Source organism: Musa acuminata, chromosome BXJ3-4 (assembly GCF_036884655.1).
Source record: "Musa acuminata AAA Group cultivar baxijiao chromosome BXJ3-4, Cavendish_Baxijiao_AAA, whole genome shotgun sequence".
Classification (NCBI taxonomy): domain Eukaryota; kingdom Viridiplantae; phylum Streptophyta; class Magnoliopsida; order Zingiberales; family Musaceae; genus Musa; species Musa acuminata.
Window position 1 is genome coordinate 5,619,147 of NC_088352.1, and position 16,450 is coordinate 5,635,596.

The 16,450-nt window shown below is 40.0% G+C and overlaps 3 protein-coding genes across 4 annotated transcripts; 2 read left to right on the plus strand and 1 right to left on the minus strand.

Moving 5' to 3' along the window:
* Positions 1 to 1,574: 1,574 nt before the first annotated feature.
* On the plus strand, positions 1,575 to 5,306 carry LOC135634822 (uncharacterized). 2 transcript variants are annotated; one of them, XM_065145456.1, is made up of 9 exons: positions 1,575 to 1,949; positions 2,068 to 2,274; positions 2,400 to 2,497; positions 3,350 to 3,440; positions 3,552 to 3,752; positions 3,841 to 4,097; positions 4,358 to 4,448; positions 4,530 to 4,746; positions 4,991 to 5,306. In XM_065145456.1, the coding sequence occupies exons 1-9, from the start codon at positions 1,782 to 1,784 to the stop codon at positions 5,197 to 5,199; spliced, it is 1,539 nt and encodes a 512-aa protein (XP_065001528.1). In that variant the 5' UTR covers positions 1,575 to 1,781; the 3' UTR covers positions 5,200 to 5,306. The 2 variants fall into 2 exon arrangements, with proteins under 2 accessions (XP_065001528.1, XP_065001529.1); XM_065145457.1 differs by having other exon boundaries at positions 1,599 to 1,949; positions 5,065 to 5,306.
* A 1,639-nt stretch (positions 5,307 to 6,945) lies between these two features.
* Positions 6,946 to 11,437, plus strand: LOC135634739 (inositol 3-kinase-like). Its single transcript, XM_065145288.1, has 2 exons — positions 6,946 to 7,992; positions 11,069 to 11,437. Exons 1-2 carry the CDS (start codon positions 7,090 to 7,092, stop codon positions 11,255 to 11,257), a joined length of 1,092 nt encoding a protein of 363 aa, XP_065001360.1. The 5' UTR covers positions 6,946 to 7,089; the 3' UTR covers positions 11,258 to 11,437.
* A 1,096-nt stretch (positions 11,438 to 12,533) lies between these two features.
* LOC135635127 (uncharacterized) lies at positions 12,534 to 16,145 on the minus strand. The gene is made up of 9 exons (XM_065145998.1): positions 15,807 to 16,145; positions 15,503 to 15,707; positions 14,934 to 15,024; positions 14,665 to 14,810; positions 14,059 to 14,302; positions 13,870 to 13,974; positions 13,430 to 13,612; positions 13,131 to 13,332; positions 12,534 to 13,030 (listed from the first exon to the last, which is right to left on the minus strand). Exons 1-9 carry the CDS (start codon positions 16,024 to 16,026, stop codon positions 12,534 to 12,536), a joined length of 1,893 nt encoding a protein of 630 aa, XP_065002070.1. The 5' UTR covers positions 16,027 to 16,145.
* Positions 16,146 to 16,450: the final 305 nt, after the last annotated feature.

The window sequence follows — 16,450 nt, forward strand, 5'->3', positions numbered from 1 at the left end:
TAATTTTTTTGAATAACAAATTTTTAAAAGAATAAAAAATTTATTTTTGATAATAAGACTTTAAAAAAAATTAAAATTTTCAACTATTTAAAAAATAAAATAAATTACTTTTTTTAAAGTAATCAAAATTCAGTGGTATTATATAAACTTAGAATAATTTTTTCAATCTTTTTTAAATTAAAAAAAACCTTAGTCTTTCTCTATAACTCTCCCTTGCTGATATGTTTATGCAATAAATTTTAATTAAATAAAGACTCTATCTACCTACTTAATATTAATTTTAATTAATCAATGAGTTATAATTTAATTAAAATTCTATCAAGTAATTTAAATTTACTTAGGACTCCTAAATACTTGGAAGTGAGTCTCAAGATTAATTGCCCATTAGATTTACGAAATAATCCATTATGATCTCGATTATAGATCGATCTTGGCGGAGTATCTGACGATAGAATCCCTATGACAAAGGATAAAAGAGTATCGAGAAATGAAACCGAGTCGGATGTGATGATCTTTAAAATCAATAAATTTCACGATATGAAATATAGAGAGAAGACGGATCTCTAATTACAAGCAATCGAGGAGCCTTGTAAATCGTAACTATAACTCGGGATCCCTAAATCGATCTTAATACGAAAAGTTTCCGTCGACATCAGGTCTCGATGGGTAGAAAATATTAACCCTAACAAACAATTGTGTAAAGAAATTGTTTTTCACGGATATAATCAAAGTGTTTTTCTTTTAATTATATTATCTTATAAGCATATAGAGAAGCAGATTTATACATAGTGCAGGAAGTGGATCCATAGCTGTCCACACACACACACAAAAGAACTTAAAAGACTCCTTAGAACAACAAGCAGTTCGCTGGGGGGGATCTGAACCTAAGGGCTGACACAATCCACAAGCATGGACAAAGCTACTTCGGTGCAAGGCAGACGTACAGACCGAGGCTTGGCCCGTATTGCCTGGCTCAGAGGACGGCCATCGGGTTCGCTGGCTCGCTCCGCCTCCGCCCTCGGGGTCGAACTCCCGGAGAGAGCAGCACGACCCTTGTCCCGCAGCTTCGCGAGCTCGGCCGTCCACGTATCCACCAGGTTGGACATCGTAGCAGAGACGAGAGCAAGAACAATGGCAAGCAACAGCTCCAGAAGACACTCCAAAGCGTACCGGCTACGATTAGGATGGTGAGGCCCGGCGAAGGCTTAAAAAGAGGGGCAACCGAGCTTATCCACTCTGAAACCAGTGAGCCTATAAGAGTGGTTTTTGTGAGTGTCGGCAGGTTCTTAGGTGCCGGAGATATTTTGCATCACATTCATCCTAGATAAGTCTCTTCATTAAAATAAGGCAAATTTTATATACAAATATAGATATTTAGCTTACAGACCCTTTAAGAAGACAAACAACTGAGTTCTTATCCAAACACTAATAGAGAATAATTAATACACATGACGAGGAATGGCCACATGTCGAATTCTAACAGCACAAATGAGATTTTCATTATCAAAAGCAATCGACTACCCGACGCGTGGAGCCCTGAATATCCACGTGGCTAAGCTTGCCGCGTTGGTTCAAAGCGGGCAATCCCACATCTCCGCGATGCGTTGATACGCAGCAGTTTCTTCTCTTACTCGATCAGATCCAACGACTTCTACGGCCAATATTTATCGTTCGCAAAGTAGGGAAGCGGCGATTGAGCGCCGCTCTGTGATCCTTCACTTCGAGCGCCGAACGAAGGCGGATCGGAAGCGACTCGATCGGAGAGATCTAAACCCTAGCAAATGGAGGAGGAGGAGGAGGAGGAGGAGGAGGAGGGCCGCAAGAGTCCTCCCAAGAACCAGGAAGAGAAGCCGCAAGGAGGCGGCGGAGGCGGATGGGGCAGCTGGGGTATCTCCTCTTTCTCCATGTTCTCGGATCTCCAAAAGGCCGCGGAAGACATCTCCAGAAATGTACGTGATCTTCTGCTGTTTCTTATTCGATTATTATGTCTACTTTTGCATCTTAAATTGGGTCGGCAAATGTGTGAAGAAATTTGGTAAATGAATCGTTTTCTTGTTTGGGATTCAGGCAGTTGAAGTCGTTAAGAATGCAACCAAAGGCATCACCGACCTGGAGATTGCGGGTTCAGATTCCGAAACAACCGATGAGGTCTCGAAGGATTCCAGAGGGGGAGAAGAAGAAGAAGAGGAGGAGGAGGAGCATGTGCACGATAGACTTCGCAAGTCCGCGCTTGATAAACTGGAGAAAGCTAGTGAGGATTCTCTGTTCGGTCAGGTGAATCAATCATTCAAGAGATGGAGATCCTCTGCAATGAATTTAGATGATTTCATATTGGGATACATATTATGCATCTTTTGTCCTGTCATTTGGTGGTGATTCTTTGACATACTTGTTTGTAGGGTCTCAAGGTACTTGACAATTCAGTGGAAACTTTTGCTTCAGGAGCATGGAGTGCGTTGGGTAGTGCTTGGAAAGGGGGTTCAAGCCTTGTCAGCAAGTACGCAATTTCATTTCTCTGTCCATTATGTAGTACATCATTGAACATGTTATACTTTAAACTGAGAAATACTCTCACTAAATAGCTGAGATGAATGCATAGACATTTGCAGTTCCGTAGCTCTTGTGTTCCTCGTTTATATCATACATTAACCACTGAAAATTCAATCGACACTTTCAGATAAGTCTGAATATTATGTACATCTTAAGCTAGTGGACTAACTCGACTGGTGCATGGTTGTTCTTGCAGAAGCAGTTGCATTTTGTTGACATGGAAAAAGATGTATTATATCTTGCAATTTTTAACACCTTTGGCCACTGTTGTTTAATTCTTTATGTTCCTAATAATTTAAATGCCATAATTTGGATCATTTACAATAGTTGAACCCATCTTATTTCGGTTTCTTCCAAGTTATAACCCAGTTTGATATGTTATCAACCATTGGAGAATGATTGAGTATCAGCTTTATGTGCCATCGTGCATTATTATTGAGTATCAGGAAGATATTTTATGTTTCTGTATCATGGATTTATTACCTGCTAAAGAGATGACAATTGTCATTTCAACTTCTGTTTAGTATCCCTATAACCATCTTTAATTCCGGGCCAGCCAGTTATGGATGTGAGATTTGGAAATTTCGTGATGTGTATCATATCAATTCACATGTATGCTATCTCAGAACGGCTGTCCCTGGATGTTTATCTTTTTAGGCTCTACTTTTGGAGCTAATTAATTTGGAGTAGTCTTTCTACATTCTTTCTGTTTATTCTTTTGTGAGCAGCAAAACTATATTGGTGTTGTACGTTAATTTTCAGTAAGTTTAACTACCTGACATGAAGCTGTGTCTTTCAGGTTGGAGCTTTCTGCTGCAAGTCTAGCTGATTCCATTCACCAGGGAAACCTGCCCGGCAAAGCCACTTCTTTTGCCCCATCAGTTATAGAAGTCAGTTTCCTTGTCAACCAAAAATTCCTTCACACATGCCACCAGTATTGGCTTGGCTTTATATCTTTCTCTCCGTAGGTTGATCATTTCATCCTTGTTTTTGCAATATAGACTGGTAAGACTTTTACAACTAAGGGGATGGAAGTGCTTGAGCGGGTTGGAAAAGAGACTATGGAGCTGCTCATTGCAGAGACTGGTCTTGAATTTGAGAAGAGTCCTAATGAGGTTCACCAAGAAGATGATGAGGAACAGTTGGAGGAAGTTACATTTGATAGGTGCTTTTATATTTATGGAGGTCCTGATCTGCTTGAGGTACTACTTAGTGGGATTCTTACGAGAATACCAGTGGTTTATGCTTGTAGTCGACTCTTCCTAAAGTTCACTAAATATTTGGATGCAGGAACTGGGAGCACTGTCAAGCCATTATGCTTTGTTGTTTAACAGGAGAAAAGCCAAACTTTTAGCAGAACAGAAATCCCTTTATGATGCTAAACTACAACAGATCCAGCAAATCTTCAGTCTGACGGCTGATGTTGAAGGAAATAGTGAAGATTCGAATAAAGGAAAAAATATTGAGACCTTAAGTGGCGACAGTGATGTCGAGATGACAAAGTTATGTGATTCAAGTGTCAAGAGAGCTGCTGATATTGCCTCAGGGTAATGCAATCAGAATAGTTAATTTACTTGATGCTGTCTATCACTCAATTTAAAACTCATGATAGTTAACTAATTCTTTGATATGATTGCATCTCTCAGTGACTTACCTAAAGCGACATATGATTGTGATGGTCCACGCTGAATTTAAATCTGAACTAGCTATATAAGTATTATGTCACGTTCTGCTAATTTTGTTATCCTATGCGGTTAAACTTCCTTGCTCTTAATGTTTTCTTATCATGGATCATTGATTGTGTCAGGTTCACACCAGTTCTTGGAGGACTTTCAGCAAATGATATAATTCAACGAGCTACTGACAGACTTGATACAATGCACTCAGAGTGTATCCATGTGCAAATTTGACGAGGAACTATATATTTTTGTTGTCCTCATGTTGTACCTCATCATTGATTCATTGCATTTCAAATGCAGAGACTGTCAGAACTTTGCTGCTCTGCGGTATCTCAACTTCTGATTCTTGGAAAATCAGTTATCTCTAGTGCAAACAAAGGAAAGAATGGAGAAACAGAAGGAGAAACCCCAAAGATTGATTGGCCTGAAGAGGCTGTCTCAAAAGCTAAGATCATCAGACACAAGGCCCAATCCATGTCTGGAAACATGGAAACAGTTTCTAACAGCTTTATTACAGGTGTGTTAGATGATTGAGTTAAATGAATTGTTTATTTTACTTATTTGTGCTTTCTCTAGGAGACCAGATGCTATCAAATAGCTTATGTTACTTTACTGATTTCTAAAATATAAGCTGTCTAATTAATGCTTTTGCTAATAGAAATGCACACAATCAGGAACATTTAAAAATGATCTAGCAGATTTGTTGCCTTTTTTAATTTGTATGAAATTTCTAATCACATTAATGGGCATTATTTTTCTAGGAACCTCAGAAATAGTAGAAGCTTACCTGACAGCTATGCTAAGTGTTTCTTCTGATAAGCAAGAACTCCCGCAGAGTACTGTACAGGAAAAGGCCAATGATATAACAAACCATCTCCGAGCTGGTGGAGCCACCGCTGCCGAGAAAATTCAGGATGCCCTCCGGTACCTGGCGTACGTGGTTCTCTTTACCTCCATGCCAACTGTATAATATTCGTGAACGATTGATGAGTTCTCTACTTTGTTTGGTGTACTGATGTCTGTACATGGTTTAGTTAGCCAGATTGAATCAAGCTAAATCCTTGCACTGCCTTCCCAGTTTGTGGATTATATTTTTTGCATGGTTTTGGTGTTATTCAAATCATGTTGTGGTATATGATTGTTGTGCTAGGTGTTCGATCTTCTTTACATGTTATTTGTGCATAACTTATGTAAACTTTTGTAAGATCTCAAATCGATTTTGTTGGAAACAAACTCATGAAAGATGAACACTCTCCAATCTTATCACGTAGAAAACTGAAGAGAAATTTAAGCAGCTAAAGCTTTCGTTGACTGAACACGGTGCAGCTCTATCATGAATCGTTCACTTCTTGTTCCCATCGCATGTATCTTTTACTTGAAACCTAGATTTCCAATTTGAAAATCTCCAATTGGCAATCTTGGTGGAGTATACGATCTTTAGCACTAAAATTATATTATGGCACTATATAAAGGATGCCGGTTAACTTTAGCACTTTAATCAGTGTTTCTCACTTTATGAATAAATTACTTGGTATGATGATATATTATGGATTTCAAAACAATAATAATTCAACACTTATCTTAATTCAAATTGATTTAATCTTAAATTACCGACAAATTATTATTAGATCAACTATTATAGAAAGATCTTAGTTGGTAAAAATCTTGACAGTTTATTGTTGGACATAGACTCCGATCTAATTTTCGTCATTTATTTTTAGAAAAAAAATAATAAATCATTAATTGATACAAAAGATTAACTTGTTATTTGATGATAAAAATAATTTATCATTTTTTTTAAAATTTATTTTAAAATAATGTATCATCCCATGTAGGGGTAATTATAGATTGGCCCTCATAGTCGTTTAGTATACCAGGCTTTATACTTTAAAAAATTATATTGGTATCCATATAGTTAGTGAAACATCTATATTTATTTTTTCTAATGACGTTAGTTTTACTAACGAAAATAAAATAAAAATAAAAAAAAATAAATTTAACATTCCGATGATAGTGAACAATGTCGATGGTGGTGGACAGCGGCAACGCTGGTGCCAATGCTAACACTAATGTAATTACCAAATGACCTTTCCCCCTCGATGTCCTCCCCCATGCTACCTCCTCTGGTCGACGATGATAGCGACGACAACTAGAGAGATGAGTGCGAGGGGGAGAGAAGGCGGTAGCCAGAGCCATCTTCCACCTCCTCTTCCCCTTGTGCTCACCTCTTAGAGAGGTGGATGAGACAGAGACGATCATGAGAACTTTGGTTGTCACCTCGTCTCCCTCTTGTGCTTACCTTTCTCGTTGTCATTGTCGATCGTGTGGGCTTTGGCCGACGACGACAACAACGACAATGGAAAGAGTGAGTGGAAGAGGGAGAGAAGATAACATATTGGATGACAACAAGAGAGGAGGTGGATGAGGATGATTACAATGGCGCCAAAGACATCGTCTTGCATCACCACCAAAATATTAAATTTATATTTATATTTTTTATATTTATATTTTTTATTAATAAAATTAATATCGTTAAGATAAATAAATCTAAATATTTTACTTTTATAATTATAAAAATATTAATATATATTTTTTAAATTATTAAGGCACAGAATCCGAAAGGTGGCTAACTTAATTAGCCCTCCCACGTATCATCTAGCCACCACTGGATAACGGCATCTGTATGTCTAACTTGGTCTTCTGAATGTGGGGCGTGTCGTGATTCCCCTTCCCTTACAAAAGCGGACGATCGACGCGTCTCCGCAATGGAGGATCGCCACCTCCTCCCATCTCCCCCACCGCCACCGCAGACCCGAACGGGACCAGCCCGAGTATCTGCGGCCGCCCGCAGCGGTCCGCGATGGTGCACGAGGACGGGGTCGATGGGCAACCGCAGCCGCAGCCGCAGCAGCAGCAGTACAAGCGCCTCGGCGGCCTAATCGTTGGCAACTATTGCCACGACGTCCTCTTCCGAGGCGATCTCCCCGTCGGTGAGACCCTCGGTGGCGCTGCTTCCTTCGTCTCTAACGTCCTCGACGCCCTCGCCCCTTCCACCTCCCTATACGTCGCCAAGGTCGGCGCCGACTTCGCGTACGCCGCCCCCCACCCTCCCCGCGTCGTCTCCTCCTCCTCCCACACCACCCTTTTCCACGCCCACTTCCCACCTGTCCCTGCCGCCGGAGGGTACCACGGCGATCGCGTCCTCCGCCGCGTCCGCGCTTGCGACCCGATCTTCCCCGCTGACCTTCCCGACGACATTCGGTTCGACTACGGCCTGGCGGTCGGCGTCGCGGGGGAGATCCTCCCTGAGACCCTCGCCCGCATGATTGACCTCTGCCGCGTCGTCCTTGTGGATGCCCAGGGGATGATCCGGTCCTTCGACCCTGTCGATGGCACGGTCAGGCTCGTGCCGCTCAGGAGCACCGAATTCTTCCACCTTCTCCCGAGAATTGGGTTCCTCAAGGCCTCCGCGGAGGAGGCGCCCTTTGTGGACATCGAAGAGGCGCGAAAGTGGTGCTGCGTCATCGTGACTCACGGGAAGGACGGGTGCCAGGTCTACTGGAAGGACGGGGAGCTGCACGTATCGCCATTCCAAGCAGATCAGATCGATCCCACGGGAGCTGGGGATAGTTTCATGGGTGGGTTTGTCTCTGGGCTGGTTTGGGGGCTGCCGGTACCGGATGCGGTGCTGCTGGGGAACTTCTTTGGTTCCCTCACTGTTACGCAGATCGGAGTTCCCAAATTTGACCAGAGGATGTTGCAGGTTTGGATTTCTGTGCTTTACTGATTCTTAATTGCACATCAGACCTATATATCCTTTTGGTACTTATTTGGTTTTCTCCTTGTGCATGTTGCTGGTTTTGATCGATTCTTAGGTGCTTATTGTTTTCAATATCATATTTGCAATACGTTCAAATTGAAAGTCCAATTTTACTTCTTATGTTTCAAGGTTATTTAGTAGATGAAGCCATTGGTGGGTAATCAAATAAATTAATAGTCAAAGTCATGAGCTTCTTCAAAGAATAATCATAGAAGTTGCAACAAAGTTCTCATATTGCTTTTTATTCTTTTATAGTTCATTTTCCCTTTTTTCCTCAATATCCTTTTTTACTCAATATGTAGATTATAGATGCTGTACATCCATCTTATTCACATTGAAACTGCTTTTTGCAATTGTTGGGCCTTGGCATACATACCTTAGGACTGTGCCATATATTGAAGTGTGTTCAATTCGTTGCATGGATATTCATTTGCACTTCGGTTGGCGTTAACTTCGCATCTAGAATGCACCCAATTCATCTCTTGAGCTGAATATTGGATATTCAAAACTTTTTTTTGTCAACATTTTAACTAACAAAATGCTCACCAATGATTCCTCTTGCTTTCAAATTTTACAAAGTCCAAACTGGGAAGATCTACCTTAATATAGAGGCTTCAATGGTAGATGTGAATTTGATGAATTTACGGAGGTGGAGAGGCAGCAGAGAAACGGATGTTGTTCCCCCTTTAATGAGAATTTCTGTAGTTTACGAAGGTCATAATAATAATTTTCAATTTTATTATGTCTCCTAGGAGTAAATCGTATGAATTTTTGCTGGAAAAATTCGCATGGTGATGAAGATAATGAAATAAAAACAATTCAGATGTGTTATACTCTTTTCATGTTGTGAAGTTCATGAAGTTGTATTTAGTATTCCATGTAGTTTAACATCCACACTTATAGGCCCCGCCAAACATGTTTTTATGTAACACATCAATTAGTCTCACATCAGACGCGTGATACGGTTAAGATTGACTTATAGGGATATGATGAATGTACTAATATTAATTCAACTTAAGCATTTTGATTAGTGATTCTGACTCAATTAAGTTAAGAGACCAGTTATCATAATCCGGGTTGTCACAATTGGTATTAGAGCCGATTTAGTATTGGGGCATGATAATGGGTTCGAGTAGGAAAGGACTACCTGGGACATGGTCAGAGGACATGTCATGGTATAGAGCCATCATTGGACTATGCCTCATATGCACCATGCTAAGATTAATTATATTATGGGAAACCCGCATGGTCGGGTTTTGACATTTTATGTGTATTTGAGTTGGACACTTATCAAACTCTTTAATTATACTATAGGAATATCCAATGATATCAAATACATGAAATGAATCTTTTTATGCTTCTTGGTTTTTTTGCTTCTAGGTCATTTTTTTTAATGCAACTTCTAATGTACCACACACTCAAAATATCAAATATCATATTTTCAAAGTCATTGGCCTCCTATGGGTTTCTGTTGGACGTGGGGGTATGCATCTATATTATATTCTGATACCTCATGTCCATTGACATTTGTATCCCCTTTGAAGTACTACTATGTTTTTTTCCCCACTCCCACAATTCTCTTTCTTGTTTTGATTTCTTTGGAAAGGGTTTTCTTTTTCAGATTTGCTCCTTGTGGTCATTGGAAGTTTCCGGAACTGCTTTGATTGCACTTGTCCCTCTGATACGTAGCACATGTAGTGGCAAACATAAATTGTTGAACATAAAAGATGAGATAGTGAAAGTGACGAATAGAAAACATTATGGAGGTAAGTAAATTCATATGTAATTGTAAAATGTAAACAATTCTGTATATTTAGAATAAGATGGAATATGTATCTCCCACATGGATCAAATGGAATTTAAGCCAAAATTTGCAAGTCTATATTTGACTTTTGCATAAAAATTTAATAAATGTATCAATGGTGCATTAAACAGTTTCTAAAAAATTTAAGCTGCATAACTTGTACTCAATATGAATAAAGGAATGAATGGGGAATTTCTAAATAGAGCATCATTGTATTAAGAGGCTCGATACAGTCTTGGCCGATTGGACTCCAATTTCACAGCTTCATTATGGGTTGATATCTTTATGAAAAGTCATTAGAAAGTCATGTAGGATGTGCATGCTCAGAGCACTATAACACTAATGGTTATTCTGTCTCTGTCTTATTTTTTCTGCTTGTTTACTTGAGAATTTTGTTCACTTGTATATTACTTTATGCTTTTGGGTTGGTTTGCTTATGGTTAATTGTAAATGTTGTGAATTGATGTGAAATTATCTGAATCCCTTTTTTCTTTTCCTCTATTTGTTTACTTGAATATTTTGCTGGAGTTGAGTTGAATGGTTGAGTCTACATTGCTTTTAGCTGATATAATTCAACTCATGCTCTCTCGGGTTCCTCAGCCCAAACAACTATGCCATGTATGCGGCTGTTGTATTAGTGTGTTCTCTCATCCTTTATCCTTAGAGGGCTTGGCCCGCTGTAAGTTGTTATATTTTCAAAAATATTATTAAGGAGACTGGTTAAAGATAGTTTTTGGACTTTTGAGGTGTCTCTCAGAAATCGAGGTTGTGTCCACTTCATCTGTCAATATTTGACATTTTATATGCCTCTTTCTGTGGAATTTTCCTGATGATGAATGTGACACAATCTGCTATTCATCCTCCAAAAGCATTGAATAAATTTGTAGGAATATGTAAAAGAAATTAGGTGTTCTCTTTTAAGTGTTTGTATTAGTGAAACACCTGAATTTTATAGATGAACAGAAGAAGTGCTACAACAATTTGACATATGCAAACTTTATTTGTGAACTCAGTCGTTTTTCAGTGAGCAGAGTCAAACGAACTTATCTGGACTGCTCTTTTCACAATCTTTTTCAAGCTTGATCTACTATTTTCAATATTCTGTTAAATTAAATATTGGCATGGATCACCGGACATTTTAGTGATTAAAAATGAACAATGTATTCTTCCATTGTTCCCGCAAAGGCTTTTTCTCATTTCTCTTTTTTGTCTCAGCATGTCAAGGAAGAACTGAAGAGAAGAGCAGCTCAGCATTCTGGATCATGTGGGGGAACTATTTCATTGGATTTTCATAAGTCAGATACGCATCAAGACTTCCTAGAACACCTCACTGGAGCCGCCAAGTTAACATGCACCGGTAACCCAACTGATTTGCATACCAATCAGGACAACCAATGTCAGTAAATTGTAGTCTTCAGTTTTTTTTTAAGTAGAGTTATATACTAGTGATTAAATAGTGAGCATCCTTGTTGAGTTATCAATAATCGGGAGTAGATCTTCCGGAGAAAAGTAATGAATATACATTTTGAGACCTGGAGATGTCTTGGAATAATCACAAAGTCAAAGATAGCTTTAAGTTATTTCCCTCCTTGCTTTCTCAGTGATTCTCGGTTGACTTTTTTCGTTTATTTTTTTTCTATCTTTTCTTGTCATATTGTCGATCTCGGTTCAGTGGAAATAAAATTGGCACAGATCTGCGTGGTTTTAGTTTCGATTCTGAACCGGATTAGGTGATTTCGAACCAACTGATTTCAAATGGAATCATCATTTTTGAATTTTTGATTTTTTTTTCAATAATATTTAATCTTCACATGGGTCCCATTACGCTCTATGTGTCTGATGAGTCGAGGACAAGCCCCATGTAGGCCATCAGACTCCCTTAATGTGGGGCCTGAAAGAAATCTTCCGCTTCATCTTCCTTCCACAAATCCCCTCTCCCATCTCGAGCTACAAATCTCGACCTTTCCAACTTTAAATATCAGACTTTCATATGACGAGTATGGGGAAGGCCCATCTTTCCTCTACCATCCCCCACTTTCCTCTGGTTTGATGTCTCTCCTTCATTGAGCATTTCTCTTACTTCGAGAGCGTTATAGAATGCTATGTTGGCGGAGGCCATGGTGGTCTCGTCTCCCTATTTCCCTACCCGCTGCCCATGCCAGTGGCCATAAAAAGAATGTCTTCCAGCTTGAGATTACCGATTGTAGGGTGTGAAGTGGCTAACTTTTGTTCTTTTGTTTTTGTTTTCAGCCAATTCAGATCTGAACCGCCTCCCTCAGTTTCAGTTTGATTCAGAATTGTTTACTGATTCCGATTCCAAGGGTGTAAGGAATTGAAAATGGATCAGCACCCTCATTCCGGTTCGATTGAAAACTATTGATCGGTTCCGGTTCGATTCAGAATCATAAAATCGTTGATCGATTCCGATTTGATTCAGACTCATAAAATCATTGATTAATTTTAATTGATTCGATTATCATTTGATTTTTTTATTCAAGCTTAACATATATATATACATATATATATATATATATATATATAGAGAGAGAGAGAGAGAGAGAGAGAGAGAGAGAGATGGATGAACAAATCAATATTGATTAAAGTGAAATACAGGTGTTATAAGAATGGTGCCACAAGCGTCGATTCGATTCGATTCGATTCACGATTCTTCTCCCTGCAACTACAAACCCATCACTGTTGACCTCGGTTTCGTTGTCAACCCAAATCCAAACGGGAACAGGGGATCGTAGTTCTCGTCACCAACGTTCATGGGGAGCTGGTCCACCGACTTGAACCAAGTGCGAGGCAGCTTCCCGGTGAAGCCGAAGTCCCCGAAGAGCACATCAGCGACCCCTTGGCCTTCGGATCCCGGCAGCCACGCAGCCACAAGCGCGTCCATCAATGGCACGTACGGCTCGATGACCACCGGCCTGCCGGAGATGATAACCACCACGCACTTCACCGCGCCGCACACAGATTGGATCGTGCTCGGCCCAGGCTCGGGAATGGTGAGGTTGAGGCTGTCTCCAGCAGTCTCAGAGTAGGACGGCTCCCCGACGACGACAATGGCATAGGAGAAGTTGTTGCTCTTAACAAAGCCGGCGTCAGGGTTCTCAGAGAACACTACTTTGGTTGATGGATCTACCGTGGCTCTTACAGCCTCCAGGATTGTAGTACCTGGAAAAGAAGAAGGATCAAGCTTTCATTTAGCGTTCAGATCAAGGCGTATTGTCATCCTAAGCATGAAATGGGAGGAGCAACAAGAGTCGAGACATACCAACGGTGATGTTTCCACTACTTCCATGCCACTCTATGGTCCAACCACCGCACTGGTAGCCAAGGTTGTCTGCATGGCTTCCGGCAACAAGAATCTTCCCGGCCTTCTTTGGCAGTGGCAGCAACGGCTTCTTACTAGACTTTCCATTCTTCAACAGCACAAGTGATTTCCTTACAGCTTCCCTTGACAACTCCCTGTGCTCCTGGATGGTTACGATAAAGGATTTGTCAGGAGATGGAAATCCAAACTGGAGTGAGTTGACTGCAAGCAAGGAGACCGAGAACAGACAAGCAATTTACCTTCTTTCCAAGCTGGTCAACCAAGCTGTAGTCAGGTAGAGGGTTCTCGAAAAGACCCATGGCAAACTTCACCCGCAAGATCCTTCTTACAGCATCATTAATTCGGCTCTTGGGGATAACTTTGGCATTAACCAGAGTTGTCAGATTATTAATGAACCCAAGATAGTCATCTGGGACCATGACCTGCAAAAAAGCACAGTAGCATCAAGGATATGTGAGGCTGGCTAGAACACCATGTTAAAGAGCCTACAGCCACCGGGCAGGCATTATTAGAACAATAGAGAAACTTCCTATGTCCAGTGGCAATCTCTGCTATGCATTCTCATGCATTGGATCGAACTTAATTCGAAACTGCTGCGACATCGTGCAGTCTTTGACAAACTATAATTTTTAGTATAATTTGGATCAGTGACGCTCATTCTTCGACATAAATTTCTCACCATATCGAGACCAGCGTTGATTGACTTCTCAACAGAGTAAGTGTAATTTGCTTTCGTTGGGGTGGTGAGTTTATCGATGCCCGTCCAGTCTGAGATCACGAATCCCTGACAACAGTTTGAAGCATATTGAGTCGTGATACATTATCAAGCAGTGAATGAAAAGTATTTATGGACTCTTTCGTGATCTACCTTGAAACCAAGCTTCTTCTTGAGAAAGTCTGTGACTAGAAAACGGTGGGCATGCATTTTAACTCCTTTCCAGCTTGAAAAAGAAAGCATGACTGTGGAGACACCCATCTTGATGGAGTCATAATAAGCAGGCATATGGATTCTAAGGAGTCCACTGAAGTCGACAAGAGTGTCATTCTCGTTGATCCCTTTGTGTGTTCCACCATCGCCAACAAAGTGTTTGGCGCAAGCTGCTACATTGTTCCTGAGAAGCACATGAGGTTACTTGTGGTTTGATATATTACTAGTATCATAATTTAGCAGTATGAATGTTAGAAGGGAAAATAAAGAACTATCAATATTCACAAACAATTAAATTGAAATTTTACTAATTTCATGGCTGCATTTAGAAAATTGAGACTCTGTGATATGAAAAGGATTATCTATCATAATGCCTTGAGCATTATCTATCTATCTATCAGAAGAATTCCCTATTAGGAACTGATAACAAGACTTGTGATGCATTGCGATGAACTACAGAGTCTAAGCTACATTTGCTTTTCAAGCAAAGTTGTTTCTTTTGGATTTATCAACAACTTCAGTGTTATTAGAATTCTGAATCCTTACTTTCCAGCAACATAAGGGAATTTTTTTGTGTAGTTGGCAGGGACATCTCCCTGTAAACCAAGAATAATTTGGGTCATTGCCTGCACAACCCTGTGATCCTCGCTGTAACTCTCAAAGCATCTGCCCCACCTCGGATCTCGACAAACCTGAATCAGGAAGGAGGAATATCAAATCAACAGAAAATAACACTTCTGAAAATCCAACTCAAAATTTGAATTTCAGAACACCAAAAATGCAAAAAAAAAAAAAAGAAAAAAAGACTTGCTTACCGCGATACATGGCGCAAAAGCGTAAGGAATGCCTGTTGCTCTGATTTCAAGAGCAGTTGCCACACCAATCTTCTTTACAAGATCAGGATCCCTGCACATAACAATTAAGGTCCAAGAATCAGAGATCAGGATGACTAGATTGTGTTGGATTTCACTCGAAAGAGATTGATAATTAGACAATGTCAAACAATTCTTAAGTACAATCATTAGGCAGTAAGCCAAGATAGGGTGTGAAGAGAACAATAGTGATTTCTTCATTGCTTATGAGTATGCCAACAGTATCAACAACAAAAAAAAAGATATAATGAGTTGAATAGAGCAGAGCAGTAAATCTAAAATCCTTCTCAACCATATGAAAAACAAAACCAGTAGTACTTCCCAAGCATTTCACCAATAGATTATAAAGTTCATACTTGGATGGCCAACCTGTGTTCCAACTAACAAATGATGATCTCAAATCAATTTTCATCAACAGGTGTGGTTTGGCAAACCAAGAGCTAATTTTAGCAATATTTCGTAGAAATTTAAAATCACAATATGCAACAAATCGAAGTAAATATGTAACTTGCCTTGTGGCTCCAAGACCAATGTTGTGAGGAAATATGGTTGCATTATAGACGTTATTGTTGCCATGAACAGCATCGATCCCATAAATCATGGGAATCCCCAATCGTGTCGACAGGCAGACCTTCTGGAATTTATATATCATATCAACCCAGTCCTTAGCAGATGCCCGAGGAGAAGGAACACTTCCCCCGCCACTAAGAATGCTACCTGTAAGACGTGTATGATTCAGTACGTGTGCTGACAGCTTCTCTTCCTTTTACAGTAGAGTGGTACAAAGACCAGATGAATGCATTTGTTGATACTCACCAATGAAGTAGTCCTTCAAGACTTGGGGTGTGGAAACTTCTCGCTCGATTTGTGTCATCTGACCAATTTTTTCAGCAAGCGTCATGCGCTTCAACAAATCTTTGACTCGAACATTCACTGGCTGGTTGGGATCTTTGTATTTCATGTACTCTGCTTGTATGGTTGCCGTCCAGCACAACAGGAACAGAATTCCAAGCATTGGTGTCTGCCGAGTTGCCATCTTTAGATGCAGCAATAACCTTCTCGGATCCTATCGACGGACCTGTTACTGTAAGAACATGAAATGATCTTAAAAGACGAAGCAAAGCATACAAGAAGATGCATGGGGTTGAGCCCCTTGATCATCAGAAAGCTCTCACTCAGCAAATCAGAAACCGAGAATCGCAAAAGACCAACCACATATGGACGTATATATGTATATGATGATGACATCAATCCAGTCAAGAAATTAGCTAGAAAATGTTGTGGGTCGAAAAGAATAAAGCTAGCAAGCATATCAAGCAGGTCAAAATGACGAAAGCTGGGTAAGGTCAAAGAGGTGAATTTACTCTGTAGGTAAGACCCAAGTTACCAAGAAAGAAACACTTCTATATAATTAAATTTTAAATCTATTTTATATGAATTAAACAATCCAATAAATTCAC

Excerpts from the sequence above, each read along its gene's own strand:
- LOC135634822 (XM_065145456.1), top strand. The coding sequence starts at position 1,782 with ATGGAGGAGGAGGAGGAGGAGGAGGAGGAGGAGGGCCGCAAGAGTCCT. Across the intron at positions 3,753-3,840 it reads GAGGTCCTGATCTGCTTGAG|GAACTGGGAGCACTGTCAAG; the intron begins GTACTACTTAGT and ends ATTTGGATGCAG. Across the intron at positions 4,747-4,990 it reads TTCTAACAGCTTTATTACAG|GAACCTCAGAAATAGTAGAA; the intron begins GTGTGTTAGATG and ends TTATTTTTCTAG.
- LOC135634739 (XM_065145288.1), top strand. The coding sequence starts at position 7,090 with ATGGTGCACGAGGACGGGGTCGATGGGCAACCGCAGCCGCAGCCGCAG. Across the intron at positions 7,993-11,068 it reads TTGACCAGAGGATGTTGCAG|CATGTCAAGGAAGAACTGAA; the intron begins GTTTGGATTTCT and ends TTTTTGTCTCAG.
- LOC135635127 (XM_065145998.1), bottom strand. The coding sequence starts at position 16,026 with ATGGCAACTCGGCAGACACCAATGCTTGGAATTCTGTTCCTGTTGTGC. Across the intron at positions 14,811-14,933 it reads CTTTTGCGCCATGTATCGCG|GTTTGTCGAGATCCGAGGTG; the intron begins GTAAGCAAGTCT and ends TTCCTGATTCAG. Across the intron at positions 13,333-13,429 it reads TTGACCAGCTTGGAAAGAAG|GAGCACAGGGAGTTGTCAAG; the intron begins GTAAATTGCTTG and ends GTAACCATCCAG.